Below are 16,972 nucleotides of genomic sequence, written 5' to 3'. Positions count from 1 at the left end.
TATTCAGGTAAACATCATGGTGCAAACATACATATACACTGATGGACAGATCAACGGACCAATCAATACACACACAACATCACAGCCAATCACAGGCAAGAGCATACACACTATAAAATGGGGAACACGACACTTCCGGCTCATTCCAGCAGGAGACAGCTCAGGGCACAGAGCTCACAGCAAGCGACTCAGACATTCACCATGTGCTGAGTGCTTCTCCAAGATAGTGTTAGGGCTAGGTCCACAGGTTAGAGGGTAATGAACGAACCACAGTAACCAGTTTACCATTGTTAATATTGTTCGTAATAAAACTGAGTTGTACCATCCGCAACCGTGTTGGTTCATCTATGTGGCAGAGCACCCAACACGACATAGTGCCAGGATTGTAACCTGGTAACTGTGAGACTTACCTACGCATCTTAAGGAATCCGCCATCCTGCGCCATGGACACCGTCAGAACGCCGCAGCCACTCCAAATCGCTGGAAACATCGGCGTCAACTGGAAGCTGTTTAAACAGCGCTTCCAGTTCTTCCTGGAAGCCACCGAAAGGGAGAGCGCTTCGGACACCAGGAAAATCGCCCTCCTCCTCTCCACGGCAGGGCAACACACCATCCATGTCTACAACTCCCTGGTGTTCGCGGAAGGTGAGGACAAGACCAAGTACAGGACGGTCCTTCTCAAACTCGAGCAACATTTCAGTGTCGAGGTAAATGAGAGTTTCGAAAGGTATCTCTTCCAGCAGCGCCTGCAGGGTAAGGATGAGCCCTTTCAATCTTTCCTTACACACCTCCGTATCCTCGCGCAGTCCTGCGGTTACGACGCCACCTCTGATTCAATGATTCGGGACCAGATTGTTTTTGGGGTCACCTCGGGCACCCTACGCCAGCAGCTCCTCAAAATTAAAGGCCTCACCCTAGCCTCCGCCATCGAAGCCTGCGTCCTTCATGAAAACGCGACCAGCCGCTACGCCCAATTTCAAGCGGCTGAATCGGCAATGCAGGGGTCCTACACGGCCGAATCGGCAAGGCAGGGGTCCTACGAGGCCGAGCGGGTCCAGACAATCGAGCTCCTCCCGGCCCACGGCCCGGACGAGGGCGGCCATTTTACGTGCTTTCCGCGGCCTCCCACATTTGTGCGCGCCAAAAAAGACGTTGTCGCAGAGGGACGTGATGCGCAGGCGCGCCCGACGCAAGACCGAACTGCGCATGCGCGGATGCGCAACGAACGCCATGACCTCACGACGTGCGGCAACTCTGGAGCCGCACATTTAAAGCGGCAATGTCCAGCAAAGAACCAACAATGCCTCCGCTGTGGCAAGTTGGGCCACTACGCTGCCTGCTGTCGAGCAGCTCAACCTGCCAACGCTCCCCAATTCCGACAGCCTCGCAGGGCCTTGCGGACCATTCTGCCTCCGTACTACGAGTCGTACCCAGACGATATCCAAACCAGTGACACAGACGACCGGGATGCCTTCCGTGTTGCGGTCATTGATAGGAACCGGATGTCTCCAAGCAGGACCCACCAGCCGATGCCAATGAACAGTGTCAATCCGGGTGATGAATGGTGTGCCACCCTAACGGTCAACCGATCACCGATAACATTCCGTTTGGACACTGGTGCCTCCGCCAACCTAATAGCATGGTCAGCCTTCTACGCCTTGAAGGTCAAACCACCAATTTGGCCATCCCGTTGCAAGATGATCGACTACAACAGAAACATTATCCCGGCCATGGGATCCTGCCAGCTCCAGGTGACACACAACACATACACGGCCACACTGTCCTTCGAAATAGTCGGATCATCAAAGGACTCCCTGCGAGGCGCACAGGCATGCAAGGTTCTCCACCTCGTGCAGCGGGTCCACGCTTTGTCTCCAGAGGGCACATCAGACTTCCCGGATGCAGAATTTAGGGCACAGCTCCACTCGCTCCTCGCCCATAACCAGGAGGCATTCGAGGGCATGGGCACACTGCCCTATTCTTACAGAATACGACTCAAACCAGACGCCACCCCGGTCATTCACGCACCTCGCAGGGTCCCAGCGCCACTCAGGGACCGCCTCAAGCTGCAGGATCTCCAGGACCAAGGGGTGCTATCCCGGGTCACGGAGCCCACGCCATGGGTCAGCTCCATGGTGTGCGTTAAGAAGCCCTCCGGCGAGCTCCGGATCTGCATTGACCCGAAAGGCCTGAACAACAACATAATGAGGGAACACTACCCCATACCCAAACGGGAATAGATAACGAGCGAAATGGCCCGGGCTAAAATCTTTACAAAGCTGGATGCCTCGAAGGGTTTTTTGGCAGATCCAACTGGACCAGTCCAGCAGGAAGCTGTGCACCTTCAACATTCCTTTAGGCAGGTTCTGCTATAACAGAATGCCGTTTGGCATCATCTCGGCATCCGAGGTATTTCACAGGATCAAGGAACAGATAATGGAGGGCATCGAAGGGGCGCGCGTCTACGTTGACGACGTCATCATCTGGCCCACAACACCACAGGAACACATCAGTCTTTGCGCAGATACAGGAAAACGACCTGCGCCTCAACCAAGCCAAGTGTTCTTTCGGCCAAACCGAGCTAAAGTTTCTGGGGGACCACATATCCCGGTCAGGAGTGTGTCCGGATGCAGACAAGGTGCGCGCCATTACAGCCATGCCGCAGCCGGCAGACAAGAAAGCAGTGCTACGCTTACTAGGCATGGTCAACTTCCTGGGAAAGTTCATTCCCAACCTTGCCTCCCACACTCTTCGCCACCTAGTAAAGAAGTCCACGGAGTTCCAGTGGCTGCCCGCACACCAGAAGGAATGGGAGGAGCTAAAAATTAAGCTCACCACAGCCCCGGTATTAGCGTTTTTCGACACCTCTCGTGATACGACAATTTCGACTGATGCCAGCCAGTCCAGCATTGGGGCGGTACATCTGCAACGGGATGACACTGCGTCATGGGCCCCGGTCGCCTATGCCTCGCGGGCCATGGCCCCCACAGAACAGCGCTACGTGCAGATCAAGAAGGAGTGCCTGGGTTTGCTAACCGGAATAGGCAAGTTCCATGACTACGTGTATGGTCTCCCCCAGTTTACCGTTGAAACCGACCATCGCCCCCTGGTCAGCATCATACATAAGGACCTGAACGAGATGACCCCTTGCCTCCAGCGCATCCTACTCAAGCTCAGGAGGTACGATTTCCAACTGGTCTACACTCCGGGAAAGGACCTTATCATTGCGGATGCCCTATCTAGAGCAGTGAGCACACCGCCCGACTCGGAGGGGTTCGTCTGCCAGGTCGAAGCGCAGGTGGCCTTCACATCGGCAAATCTGCCAGCCGATGTCTCAAGTCTGGCCCGTATTCGCCGGGAGACTGCGGCTGACCCCCTTCTACAACGTGTGATGCGCCACATGACGGGAGGGTGGCTCAAAGGACAGTGCCCGCAGTTCTACAATGTCCGGGACGGCTTGGCCATCATTGACGGTGTCCTCCTAAAGCTGGACCGGATTGTGATTCCACACAGCATGCACAAGCTGGTCCTCGACCAACTACACGAAGGCCATCTGGGGGTCGAGAAGTGCAGACGGGGGGTCCGAGAGGCGGTATACTGGCTGGGCATCAGTGATGACATTGCAAATATGGTGCTCAACTGCCCCACCTGCCAAAGGTTTCAGCCGGCGCAACCTCCTGAGACGCTTCAGCCCATGAGCTGGTGACGTCCCCCTGGGCGTCGACCTTTTTCATGCGCTCGGCAGGGACTACGTAATCATCATCGATTACTTTTCGAACCATCCAGAGGTCATACGCCTGCACGACTTGACATCGTCCGCTGTCATAAGGACCTGCAAAGACACCTTCGCTCGCCACGGCATTCCAATTGCTGTCATGTCGGACATTGGGCTCTGTTTTGCCAGCCAGGAATGGTCTTCTTTTTCTGCTTCGTATGGCTTCACACACTTGACGTCCAGACCTCTGCATCCCCAGTCCAATGGAAAGGCGGAGAAGGGCGTTCACATCGTCAAGCGGCTCCTCTGCAAGGCTGCTGCTGCCGGATCGGATTTCTGCTTAGCCCTGCTGGCCTATCGCTCGGCCCCACTAGCCACTGGCCTCTCACCTGCCCAGCTGTTGATGGGTCGTGCCCTTAGGACCACTGTGCCATCCATTCTGGTCCCGACAACCAACTATGCTCCAGTACTGCAGAGGATGCGACAGCAGCGCGTTCGCCAGAAGGTAGCACATGACACACGGACAACTGATCTTCCCGCCCTGGCGCTTGGGTGGCTGGTCGGCACCTGCCGAAGTTCTCCGATGCGTGGCTCCCCGCTCATTCCTGGTTCGCATGCCTGATGGCTCCATTCGCAGGCGCAATCGCCGGGCTCTCCGCCTGCTTCCACGCTCGCTACGGGAACTTACACCGGTGCCACGCCATCCTGTTGTTCCTGATGTCGACTTCATGGAGCTTCCTGCCACCATGCCCATTCCGTCGTCGCCTGTGGCAAGCCAGTGGATCCTGACCCACCTTTGAGGCAGTCAACCCGAATTCGTCGCCCACCTACTAGGCTGGACTTATGAGCCTGTTTGAACATTGAACTCACTGACGTATCATACCACTGTGTTAATATGTTTCTCTTTTTTTCTCTTGTCGTTACAGGAGTTCGTTTTGACGTTTAATATTTCCACGTGTTTTGTTTATGGTACAACCTCGTTGCTATGCTGCACCTGACATCGTCCCATGTATATAGTTTAGCCTCATGTACATGTTGTAGATATTGCACACACACACATTCAGCTGCACTCAGTACACATCTCTATTTATTACCACATAGGCACATGTTCTTGTAAAAAAAGGGGGTATGTCATGATATTCAGGTAAACATCATGGTGCAAACATACATACACACTGATGGACAGATCAACGGACCAATCAATACACACACAACACCACAAGCAAGAGCACACACACTATAAAACGGGGAACACGACACTTCCGGCTCATTCCAGCAGGAGACAGCTCAGGGCACAGAGCTCACAGCAAGCGACTCAGACATTCACCATGTGCTGAGTGCTTCTCCAAGATAGTGTTAGGGCTAGGTCCACAGATTCAAGGGTAATGAACGAACCACAGTAACCAGTTTACCATTGTTAATATTGTTCGTAATAAAACTGAGTTGTACCATCCGCAACCGTGTTGGTTCGTCTATGTGGCAGAGCACCCAACACGACATTCTGTAGCATCTTACTGAATTATTTTGGAAATCCATTGGTTTCCCATTATCTATCCTGCTTGTTGGTACACCTTCAGAAAACTCTAAATTTGTCAAACACGGTTTCGCTTTATTAAAACCATATTGACTTTGTCTGATCAAACTATGATTTTCTAAGTGCATTGTTAAGGCTTCATTAATGATAGACAGCAGCATGTTCCCAATGTTTGAAGTGTGGTTATCCAGTCTGTCGTTAACTCTCTCCTTCCTCCCTTGAATGGTGGATGTTACATTTGCAGACTTCCAATTCACTGAGACTATTATAGAACCAAGGGAATTTTGGAAAATTGCAACCAGTACAACCCTGCAGCAACCTCTTTTAGGACTTAGGAAATAGGTAATCAATTCCTGGGAATTCTTTGGCTTTTAGTTCCTTAGCTTTTCTTCTTTCTTTTTAAATTAAGGATAAATTTAGCATGGCCAATCCACCTACTTTGCACATCTTTGGGTTGTGGGGGTCAGACCCATGTAGATACGGGGAGAATGTACAAACTGCGCATCGACAGTGACCCGGGACGGGATCGAACTCGGTTCCTCGGCGCCATGAGGCAGCAGGGCTAACCACTGCGCTACCGTGCTGCCTGAATTCCTCAGGGTTTCGCCAATATTTTCTATATGCTGACACCAATTACCTTCAATTCGTCACTTTCATCAGTTCCTTGCTTAATTTGTGCTCAATTTGTCTCCTACTGTGAAGTCAGACGCAAAATATTTGTTTGATGTAAATGTATCTGCCATTTCTTCATTACACATGATAATTCCTCCTGTCTGTTTGCCTTCAAGGGATCAAGTTTATTTTAGCTACTCTCTTATTTTAGCTAGTTTACTCTCGTATTCTGTTTCTTCCAGTTTTATCACCTTTTTGGTTCTTTGATGGTTTCTAAATACACCCAGACCTCAGGCTTGTTACTGTTCTTTGCAACATCTAAGCTTTTTTTTAATCTAATACTGTCTTTAACTTCTCTCATAAGCAATGGATGGAACTTACAGCTGAGTTTTTATTTTTATTGGAATGTAGTTTTGTTAACGTTTTGAATTATTTCTTTAAATGTTTCGCACTGTTCATTTACAGCCCATACCTGTTAGTCTATTTTCCTAATCAACCTTAGCCAGCTCTCCCCTAGTAATTGGCTTTATTTAGGTTTAAGATTCATGTTTGAGATTGGAGTATGTCTCTTTTAAACCTAATGTTGAATTCACCTGTGTGATGAACGTTTATTATGAAGTTACTGATTAAACCTGCCTCATGCAATATGTTGTTTCCACAACATATTATTCCAGAAAACTGCCCCAAAAGCATTCTGCAAACTCATCTCAAAACAAAATGCTGTGCTGGGACTCTGAAATAAAATAGAAAATGCTGGAAAAAATCAGCAGGTTGGACAGCATTTGTTGAGAGAGAGAGACAGACAGACAATGTTAACACTCAGTTCTATGACCTTTCATCAGAACTAGTGATGAACTGTGGTGGCACAGTGTGTCGTGTTGGGTAGAATTGCCCGAACATTTCTGCGAGGCTGGTTAAACTGTTGCGAGTTGGCAGGCTGAGGTGCTCGACAGCAGGCAGCATAGTGGCCAAACCTGCCACAGCGTAGGCATTGTCGCGCTTTGGCCGGACATTGCCGCTTTAAATGGGCGGAGCCACAGTTGCCGCACGTCATGACGTCAGTGCGTTCGTTGCGCCACCGCGCATGCGCGGTGCGGTCTTGCGTAGTGCACTGCGTTCCGCCGTGTCAACGTCCCCTCTTTTGGCACGTACAAGCGCGGGAGGCCTCGGAAAGTGCACAAAATGGCCGCCCTCCTCCGGGCTGCGGGCCGGGAGGTACTCGATCGTCTGGACCCGCTCCACCTCGTGGGGTCCATGCCGTGCTGTTTCCGCCGCCTGGATGTGTGAGTACCGGCTGGTGGCGTTCTCATGCAGGACGCAGGTCTCGATGGCCGTCGCTAGGGTGAGTTGCTTGATTTTAAGGAGCTGCTGGCGCAGGGTCTCCGACATGATCCCGAAAACTATCTGGTCGCGTATCATGGAGTCAGAGGTGGGCCCATAGCCGCAGGACTGCGCGAGGATGCGGAGGTGCGTTAAATAAGACTGGAAAGGCTCGTCCTTACCCTGCAGGCGCTGCTGTAACAGGTTGTTCTCCATGCTGCAGGATGGCGGATTGCTGATAAGTTGCAGGTAGGTCTCACAGGGGCTAGTATGCTTCCACTCCTGGAACCATGTTGTGTTGGGTGTTCTGGTCTACAAACAGGTCAACACGGCTGGAGATGGTGTAACTCTATTTTATTAACAACTCAACTGTAATAACATATCGTAAATTTGGGTGCGTGCATTACCAGCTTATCTGTGGACCCTGTCCTATCACTATCTAGGTGAGGCACTCAGCACATGGTGAATGTCTGTGTTGCAGGCTGTGAGCTCTGTGCTCTGAGCTGGCTGCTGCTAGAAGAGGGCGGGAACTCTGGTGTCCCCTGTCTTTATAGTGTGTGTGCTCTCACTGGTGATTGGCTGCAATGTTGTGTATGCTGGTTGGCCCTACTGTCTGTCCATCAGTGTGTCAGAGTGTGTGTGTGTGATTGCACCATGATATGCTGATGTATATCATGACACAGTGGTTAGCACTGCTACCTCACAGCACCGGGTTCGATGCCGGCATTGGGTCAGTCTGTGCAGATTTTGCACATTCTCCCGTGTCTGTGTGGGTTTTCGCCGGTCTCCTCCCACAGTCCAAGATGTGCAGATTAGGTGGATTGCCCCTTACATTGCCCTTGTCTGTGTGTGCGTGTGGCTATGCTTGGTGTGTTGCAATGCCCCTCAAGCTATTTGTCCCTGGAGACAGACTAGCGACCTAATCCAGTAATAATTAGGCACCCAGTGAGGGCGAGATCCGGATCGTGATGTCTAACGAGATCTCGCAAGGTGTTCCGAGCATTGTGAATCTCGCGAAAAGCCTCTCGTGAGATTTAACGGACTCATCGAGGCCCACTTTGGGCGCGACGAGGATGTTTGATTGGGTCCTATATAACTCTCTGAGATTCTGCACATTAATTTGGATCCTAACTCCTCAAATTCTCAGCAAAACACTATTCCTCGCTCTACCTATGTGCTTTTTTGCATCATTCTAAAAATATTATTTATTTATGTTTCAAGAACTTCAACATAGTCATTTGTTATCATAAAAAACAGGTATTTATATAGCACCTTTCATGATTTCAAGCATTACAAGAGCATTTCTCTGAGGTCACTTTAGGGGAACCTGGCAGCCAAACTGGACATATAAGTTCATGAAGGCCCGTCCGCCTTCTCAACCTTGCTCCTCGCATAAGGTGTGGTGATCCTCCAGTAAATCGCCACCAGTCAACTCTTCCCCCGCCCCCCCCCCCTCCCCGTCAAAGGGAAAAGCAACCATATGCGCAGTGTAGGACCCTGATTTGATTTCTTAGTCAACAGCTTGATGCAGTTGAATTCTCCAGCCACTAAGTGATAAATCCAACAGAATATTGTGGCAGCAATATCTGAATGGGATGATAAAGTCATTTGCATCATTTGTGGGGTGCTACTACCCTATTTCCACCTAAAAATCTTTTTGTTGGGGAAGATCTGCTAGAATGTACAATTTATGCATTTATATTATACGTGACCTGTGGATAAGGAGTTGTGGGCTGGGACTAGGCAAATGTATTTCACTCAAGACCCTTTGTTCTGACTTGAGAATCCTTGATACCAATAATGGATTGGACATCATCCATTTTTAGCTGTGTCATTAAAAACCTATGCATCTTCCCAATAAAACAAATGTTTGGAAAGCCACTTTTCAAATAAAGATTCTTCAAATTGCAATAAAAGAAAAGTATAATTGGTTATTCATGTTTTAATCAATAGACAAAATTACAATTTTAAACAAAATTTTGCAAAAATGCATGCAAGAAATGCAATTACGTAACTTAAATAAAATACAAGCTCCTGAGGAGGGAGGCCTTTAGATGTATGCGGCTATGGGATTTTGTAAAGAAGACCTTCCCTACATTCCCAGTGTTACCCCCTTCTTCTTTGCTGAAAGAGGTGTTGATGGTGTTGGGAAAAGAGCAGGGGAGTTACCTTGGCTATTTATGGGAAAATTATGGATGCAGGATCAGAGCCCCTGGATGGGGTAAATGGGAGGAGGAATTGGGAGTGACGTTGGAGGAAGAGCTGTGGTGGGAAATATTAAAGAGGGTGAATGCATCAACCTCATGCACAAGGTTGGCACTAATACAATTGAAGGTAGTTCACAGAACACATTTTTAAAAATAAATTTAGTGTACCCAATTCATTTTTTCCAATTAAGGGGCAATTTAGCGTGGCCAATCCACCTACCCTGCACATCTTTTGGGCTGTGGGGGCGAAACCCACGCACATACGGGGAGAATGTGCAAACTCCACATGGACAGTGACCCAGAGCCAGGATGGAACCTGGGATCTCGGTGCCGTGAGGCAGCAATGCTAACCACTATGCAACCATGCTGTGCCTCAGAGAACACATTTGACGAGATTGAGAATGAGTCGCCTGTTCGAAAGGTTTGAGTACATTTCTGAAAGGTGCGAGAGGGGACCAACAAATCATTTGCACATGTTTTGGTTGTGCCTAAAACTGAGGAAGTTCTGGGGCATTTTCTTTAGCACCATGTCAGCAGTGTTACATTGGAGCTAGAACCCAGTCCCCTGGAGGCCATATTCAGTGTATTGGACTTACCGGAACTCCAACCAGGGGTGGGGACAGATGTCTTAGCCTTTGCCTTGCTGGTGGTGAGAAGGTGGATTCTATTGGGGGTAGAGGTCAGTTGCTCCACCCTGTGCCTCACTATGGCTGGGAGACTTAATGGTTCTGAGCCGAGTGAAGGTTAAATTTAGCTTAAGAGGGAATGAGGAGGGGTTTCACAAGAGATGGCGTCCTTTCATATCTCACTTTAAGGAATTAGCCTCAATCAGCAGCTAAAAGAAGGGGGGTAGTTAGTTAGTTGATGAATTGTTTTTGGGTTGTGAGAGGGATTCTTAAATGTGAATAATGTAAATTATGTTTCAAAAAATTGATAAAGCTAAGAAAAATATTTATTTAAAAAAATAATACATAGAAATGTTTTTCACCTTAACTTACAGACACAATTTTGTTTTCAAATGAAGCAGAGAGGACTTCGAGGCCTGGCTGTTGCAGATGCCAAACTGCGTGGTCATTGAGTCTGGCTGTGAAAGTGCTGTACATATTCTTTAGTTGCCTCATCATAGCTGTTGCCGTGCTGGCGTCCGTAGGTAAGCTGGTTCTGTTATTTTATCAGGTACAAAGTTAACAAAATATTTACAACACTGAAGCCAGCCATTCAGCTCAAGAAGTCCATGCCAGTATTAAAGCCTCTTACCCCTCTTCATTTCATACATCAACATATCTTTCTATTTATTTTTGACTCGTGTTTATAGCTTCTCCTTGAATGTTCCTGTGCTAGCTGCCTGATTACTTTCTGTGGCAGCAAATTCTTACTATTCTCTGGGTGAAAAAGCATATTCTGAATTGGATTTATTCGTGACTGTCTTTTATTTATGGCCCACTGCTATGGGCTTGCCCACAGGTTCATAAGATATAGGAGCAAAATTAGGCCATTTGGCCCTGCATGTCTGCTCCGCCATTCAATCATGGCTGATCTCATCCTCACCTTAATGCCACTGTACTGCCCGTTCTCCCATTAACAATTAAAAATCTGTCTAACTCCTCTTTAAATTTACTCACTGACCCTATATCTACCGTACTCTGGGGTAGCAAATTCCACAGATTCACGTCTTCGTTATGTCTGCCTTAACAAACTTTTTCATAATTTTGAAGACTCCATCAGATCACCCCTCAATTTTCTCCTTTCCAGATGCATATAACTTTTCTGATCGGTATAATATCTTAATTTTGGTATCATTTCTAGTAAATCTTTTTTGTACCATTACCGTCAGTCTTTTTATAATGTGGAGACGAGAACTATACACAGTAGTCCAGTAGGTGTGGCCTAATAAATGTTCTATACAAGTTTAATATAATTTCTCTTGTATACCATATCCTATTGTTTCAACATATCATTCACAATTGGATCAATTATCAGATAATCTTGCCACAATAGTACTCCAGATGCATGCAGGAAGTGATGGACAAAAGTCAGAGTGGAAAATTATAATTCAAACACCCATTTATGCATGGAGCATTTTTTTATTTTTCCAATCAAGTGGCAATTTAGCATGGCCAATTCACCTACCTACCTTGCACTTCTTTTGGGTTGTGGTGGTGAGACCTAGGCAGACATGGGGAGAATGTGCAAACTCCACGTGAACAGTGACCTGGGGCCAGGATCGAAACTCGGTCCTTGGCACCGTGAGGCAGCAGTGCTCACCACTGTGCCGCCCTTGTATGGAGCATTTTTACCAGAAATGTGAAAGTTGCTAAAGAAAAACTTTACTCTGGCAGCTTGAAGCGAGAGTACAGCTTCCGTCGCACTTGCATTTGGCTGCTTCCAAGTTGATGTAAGACGTTTTGGGGAAAAAACACGTATGAAATTGAGATTCTGAAGAGTGGAATTTGTAAATTTACACCATTCACAGTTGCAAATGGAAGCCAAATATTCTGTTAATTGCCATCAAATCAAATGCCATCCTGACTTGGAACTATATCGCCATTCCTTCACCATTCACGTGTCAAACTCCTGGCACTCCCTTCCCTAACAGCAAGGATCTACAGCATATGGACTGCAGGGTCAGTATCCTACAGCCCCGCTATGGTATGGCACGGTAGCACAGTGGTTAGCACTGTTGCTTCACAGCGGCAGGGTCCCAGGTTCGATTCCCGGCTTGGGTCACTGTCTGTGCGGAGTCTGCACGTTCTCCCCATGTCTGCGTGGGTTTCTTCCAGGTGCTCCGGTTTCCTCCCACAAGTCCCGAAAGACGCGCTTGTTAGGTTAATTGGACATTCTGAATTTTCCCTCTGTGTACCCAAACAGGCATCGGAATGTGGCGACTAGGGAATTTTCACAGTATCTTCATGTAAGCCTACTTGTGACAATAAAGATTATTATTATAATGTTTGGGTAGTTGTTTCCTTATTATATAGTTAGAGATGCAAGTCCATTTAAAACTTATTGAGCCATATGAAAATCAGAAAGAAGAACTTAATTCTGTTGGTTACGGAGGCGGTGGCATAGTGGTATTGTCACCGGACCAGTAATTGTCACTGGATTACCCAGTAATCCCAGAGTAACGCTCTGGGAACTCGGTTTCGAATCCCGCCACGGCAGATGGTAAAATTGGAATTCAAGAAAAATCTGGAATTAAAAGTCTAAAGGTGACCATTAAACCATTGTCGATTGTCGTTAAAAAAAACACCTGCTTCACTAATGTCCTTTAGGGAAGGAAATCTGTCGTCCTTACCGAGTCTGGGCTACATGTGACTTCGGATCCACAGCAATGTGCTGGACTCTTAAAATACCACTGAATTCGAAGGCAATTAGGGATGGGCAAAAATGCTGGCCTTGCCTGTGACACCCACATCCCATGAAAGAATAAAGAAATAAAAACAATTTTCTGTAATGAAAACACGAGCAGATTGTTTTCCTTGCCCAGCCTGGGGAAATTGAGACTATTGTCTGCATGGCTGAGATAACTTCATGCCACTTTGAACCTTTTGAATGGTACACCTCATGGTTCCTTCATCTACTGAGAAGGGGACTGGAAAATCTATTTCTTTGATCAATTATGACATAGTAAACAAAATTGACCGCTAAGCAGTATTAACCAATGAATCATTTTGTGTGTGATTGCTGGACTGGTAACTGAATCTTGCATTATTGCAGTGTTCAGGAAGGTTGACTCCATAACTGAAGATATCAATGAGGCCCAATCATTCTATGAGACAAAGATTAGCTCCGTTCAGATGAACATTAAAGAACTCGGTGAGTAATGCTGTTTATTTTGTGCAGCAGACTTGTTCCTAATTTCAAGCATATCACTCGAGGAGTTGTCAGTGGACATATTCCAAAGGAAAATAAAGACAAAAGCTGATGAGCCAGTAGTTGATTAATTAGTTCGAAGCATGATTTGACTTATCGAGCAGATACGGGAATAACCATGTTTCCCGATAACATTCACTTCTCTTCTCTTACTGGATAGCAAGAAAATAACAAAGAAAATTGCTGAAAGCCAGCTTGGTCAATGTCTCACAGTCTGGCAAATCATGAATGAAAGCCCAGAGGGATATGGAGCAGTAAATCTGCCAGGAATTACAGATACAGATGCAACGGGTTAAGGAGGATCTCTAGTCATGTAGAATTACCATTGTGTCACACTGAGATAGCAAGAAGAAAAGTTGTTGTCAGGAGACTAGGAGCAATCTGATAGCTGTTGCAATATCACCTATCAGCCTAACTAAGATGGTGACTTTCTACAAATTAGTCTTTGCATCTAAATGGTGAGGGAGAACTGAAACACCTGGAAAAAGCAAATAAACTGAGCTATTTCACTTTGCAACCTCAAAGCTTTTGACATTTAATCTCTCTTGCCTTCCACTTGCTCACAGACCTTTTGATCTTTCCTCCCTTCCTCCCTATCCCTGCCACTGTACCAGCTTGAAACCTATTATACGGAGAAGCGTGGTGCTGTGGTATTGTCACTGGACGGACTAGTAATCCAGAGTAATGCTCTTGAGGTCCCAGGTTCAAATCCCACCACTGCAGATGATGAAATTTGAATTCAATAAAAATCTGGAATTAAAAGTCTAACGACGACCATGAAACCATTGTCGATTGTCATAAAAACCCATCTGGTTCATTAATGTCCTTTAGGAAAGGTAATCTGCTCTCCTTACCTGGTCTGGCCTGCATGTGACTCCAGACCCACAGCAATGAGGTTGGCTTTTAAATGCCCCCTCCAAGGGCAATTAGGGATGGGCAATAAATGTTGGTATAGCCTGCAATGCCCACGTCCCATGAACAAATATTTTAAAAAGCTTCTAAATGTACAGGTCTTTGACCTGAAACATTGTTAGGCAGAATCTGTTTACCTTTGTCCTTGCTGGGGTGGCAGCATTAATGCCGGAACTGGAACCCAACTCTCTGAATGGTGCACCTAGCAGTGGATCTTCACCAAGGTGAAGTAATGGTTATCCAACCTCAGGCTTGTAAACCAGTTAGAGGGAGGGAGGGATGACACATCCATTCTTTGACCGGAGGATTTCTAGTTAAAGGGACCATGGTGTGAGAAACGATCACCCACACTTGGATTTTTCAGGTTGCAGCAAAAGGAATGGAGAGGAGACTCCCACTATGGCCCAGAACTCTCGCTCTTCCCTTGAGATCCTGCTGTGGGATTTGAGGGATTGGAATGAGGTGAGTTCTGCCAAGATGACAACCTCTTCAACCATTCCAAACTGGAGGTGGCTGAGGAAGTCAGCAGCAGAGTGTGCTTCTTCCAACAGAGACAGGGCCCCAAGAGGATTCAGGACCTGAGGAGGCCTGATAGGGGAGTGGCATAACATTTTCAGGTGCCAGCATTCTCCTACACAGCCCGCTTCAGGTCAACATATTTTGAAGCAGCATGAATCCATCTCTGTCCAGGCACCTTACAATCCTCATATGAGCAGTCAGCATTCACTCTCAGCTTATTGCCCTCTCACATCCATATCTCTCAGTCACCCTCCACAAATGGCGTCCTTCCCTCCTCTCCATACAAGCAATTATAACCATTCGCACCTCTCAACATTCTCTCCTTGCACAAAAGGAGGACACACAATTTGGTGGGAAACAGGGTTGGGGGTTGTGAAGGCTACCTTGCAGTGACAGGCACCTTTTCAGCCACTGACAGTGTGTATCCATCTGGTCCATTGGGAATCAGATCTTGAATCAGGAGATGTCAGCAGCAACCTGTCGTGAGAGTCTAGGTCTCCTGAGGCCCTTGTGCTCAAGACATGTGGAGACAACTGATCCTCTAAGACTGCAAGTCCAATGTCAGGGGTATCCCCTCCCTCAAGAAGAATTTTGATGAAGAGCATGAGGAGAAGGCAGCTGGAGCTGTTGGTGGTGGCATGACCTCTGCTCTTGACTCTCAGCAGAGATGGAGGATGCAATCCAGTGGATATGAAACAAAGTCTGCTATCATGTGCATTTGGCAGGCTATTTCTAAGGGGCTGCAGCACCAAGATTTACAGTGCTATTCACCGGCACTTTGCTTTTTTTGGGGCTGCAGGAAGTTTCTCCCTGCCGACGCCGCACTCAGAGCTGAGCTGGCCAGCAGGAACGGCTCCTCGCTGATCAGGGTGCCATTTTGATGGCTGCCCAATCTCTGCAATTCCGCCTTTGAGCCTCCCCCTCCACCCCTCTTTCTGAACTAAACCCTCTAATGGGCAAAGACACCTCGGGCCTGAACTTTGGCAATGCCAACTTGGCACCTGGGCAACCTAGCATTGCCAGCCTGGCACCCTGGCAGGGCCCTGGCAGTGCCAAGGTGCCCAAGTTCCAGGGGGGTGCCAGGGTAACACCCTGCCCTGTCCCTGACCACCCAGGGGTCTCCAACGGCACTCTAAAGAGAGGCACGTGCATTCCAAAAACATAGTGCATTTTAATCACTCAAATGTGTGATTTCACTGGACTTTATTTGATGTGGTCAATGTTTACAAACATTGGGGTTTCACCACTTCTGAAGATGGTTTGTATAAGCTGTCAATCACAGATCACTAATACAAACTTGCGCAAAGACTGGTGTCAGCTGCTGCTTATAGTTCTAACGCCTGTCAATCTTCCTGAATACACGTTTAGTTGAACTAAGCTGAGCTTTAAAACTCAGATTCACTCTATTACCAAAACTGCCTTCCTGCACTTCCGCACCATTGTCAACATGATTTAATGTAACAAACAGACCCGGACAGCAAATCTGGAGGCTCCATCCAATCCTGCTCTTAATTTTTCTCTGAGGTCTACACCTAGGTGATTACTTAATGAAAAAGGGGAGAAGCGAGTCTCCCATTTGGGGCAGAATTTTACGCTCACCCTTAGGATTCTGAGGTGGGCGGGAAAGCATAAAATTGAATAGATGGGAATCCCTCTCCGAACCCACCCACCCAAACCCAGACACAATTTCATGTGTGGGTGGGCAGGGCCTCAGGCAGGAAACCCACCCATTTAATGGTCATTTAAGGGCCTTATCCTGCCCAACCTCAATTCTTAGGCTGGCGGGAGCAGGTGTGGGCAGGGTGGGAAGCTGACGTTTGCACTTTTCCCCAACTCTGACAAGAGGCAGGGGCGCCTCACTCTGAGGACCCCTTCAGATTGTGGCTCCCCCCGCTCTCCCCTCCCCCACTGTGACATTGGAGCTCCAGGACCCTCTGCCCCTAGCCACCTCATCCCGCCCCGCCCCCCCCAATTCTGCAATTTCCCCTCCGCCCCCACCCGGGACCCTGTGAATTAACTTTTCAAAAGTCCTGGGACTTAGTCTCAGGCAGGACGCTACAGTACCACTTCTGGCCACCCCACACTGTGCCTGGCCAGGTTGGAAAGCTGTCCGCCAATCAGATTGGTTGACAGTTCTTACAGGCGGGTCTTCTTCCCAAGGGTGGATGAAAGTGATGCCCATGGCCATTCAACATTCAAATGAGCGTTAAACGGCGGTGGGAGTTCACCAGCACTCGCCATCCTTAAATTTCTACCCTTGCGGAGATGAGCACATTACAA

The 16,972-nt window shown here is 47.9% G+C and overlaps 1 protein-coding gene across 12 annotated transcripts in view; it reads left to right on the top strand.

The window, feature by feature from the left end:
- scara3 (scavenger receptor class A, member 3) overlaps nucleotides 1-16,972 on the top strand; it is an 80,130-nt gene that overhangs the window by 37,884 nt on the left and 25,274 nt on the right. For 8 of the 12 annotated variants that reach the window (XM_072499479.1, XM_072499486.1, XM_072499478.1 and 5 more), the window contains 2 exons: nucleotides 10,389-10,538; nucleotides 13,106-13,204. In XM_072499479.1, the coding sequence (XP_072355580.1) occupies nucleotides 10,389-10,538; nucleotides 13,106-13,204 (249 nt within the window). The remainder of the gene's footprint in view (nucleotides 1-10,388; nucleotides 10,539-13,105; nucleotides 13,205-16,972) is intronic. The other 4 variants (XM_072499488.1, XM_072499482.1, XM_072499487.1 and 1 more) reach the window with 2 other exon arrangements.

The sequence above is a fragment of the Scyliorhinus torazame genome, chromosome 4 (assembly GCF_047496885.1).
Source record: "Scyliorhinus torazame isolate Kashiwa2021f chromosome 4, sScyTor2.1, whole genome shotgun sequence".
NCBI classification, from domain to species: Eukaryota; Metazoa; Chordata; class Chondrichthyes; order Carcharhiniformes; family Scyliorhinidae; genus Scyliorhinus; species Scyliorhinus torazame.
This window is presented reverse-complemented; position numbering and strand designations above follow the sequence as displayed.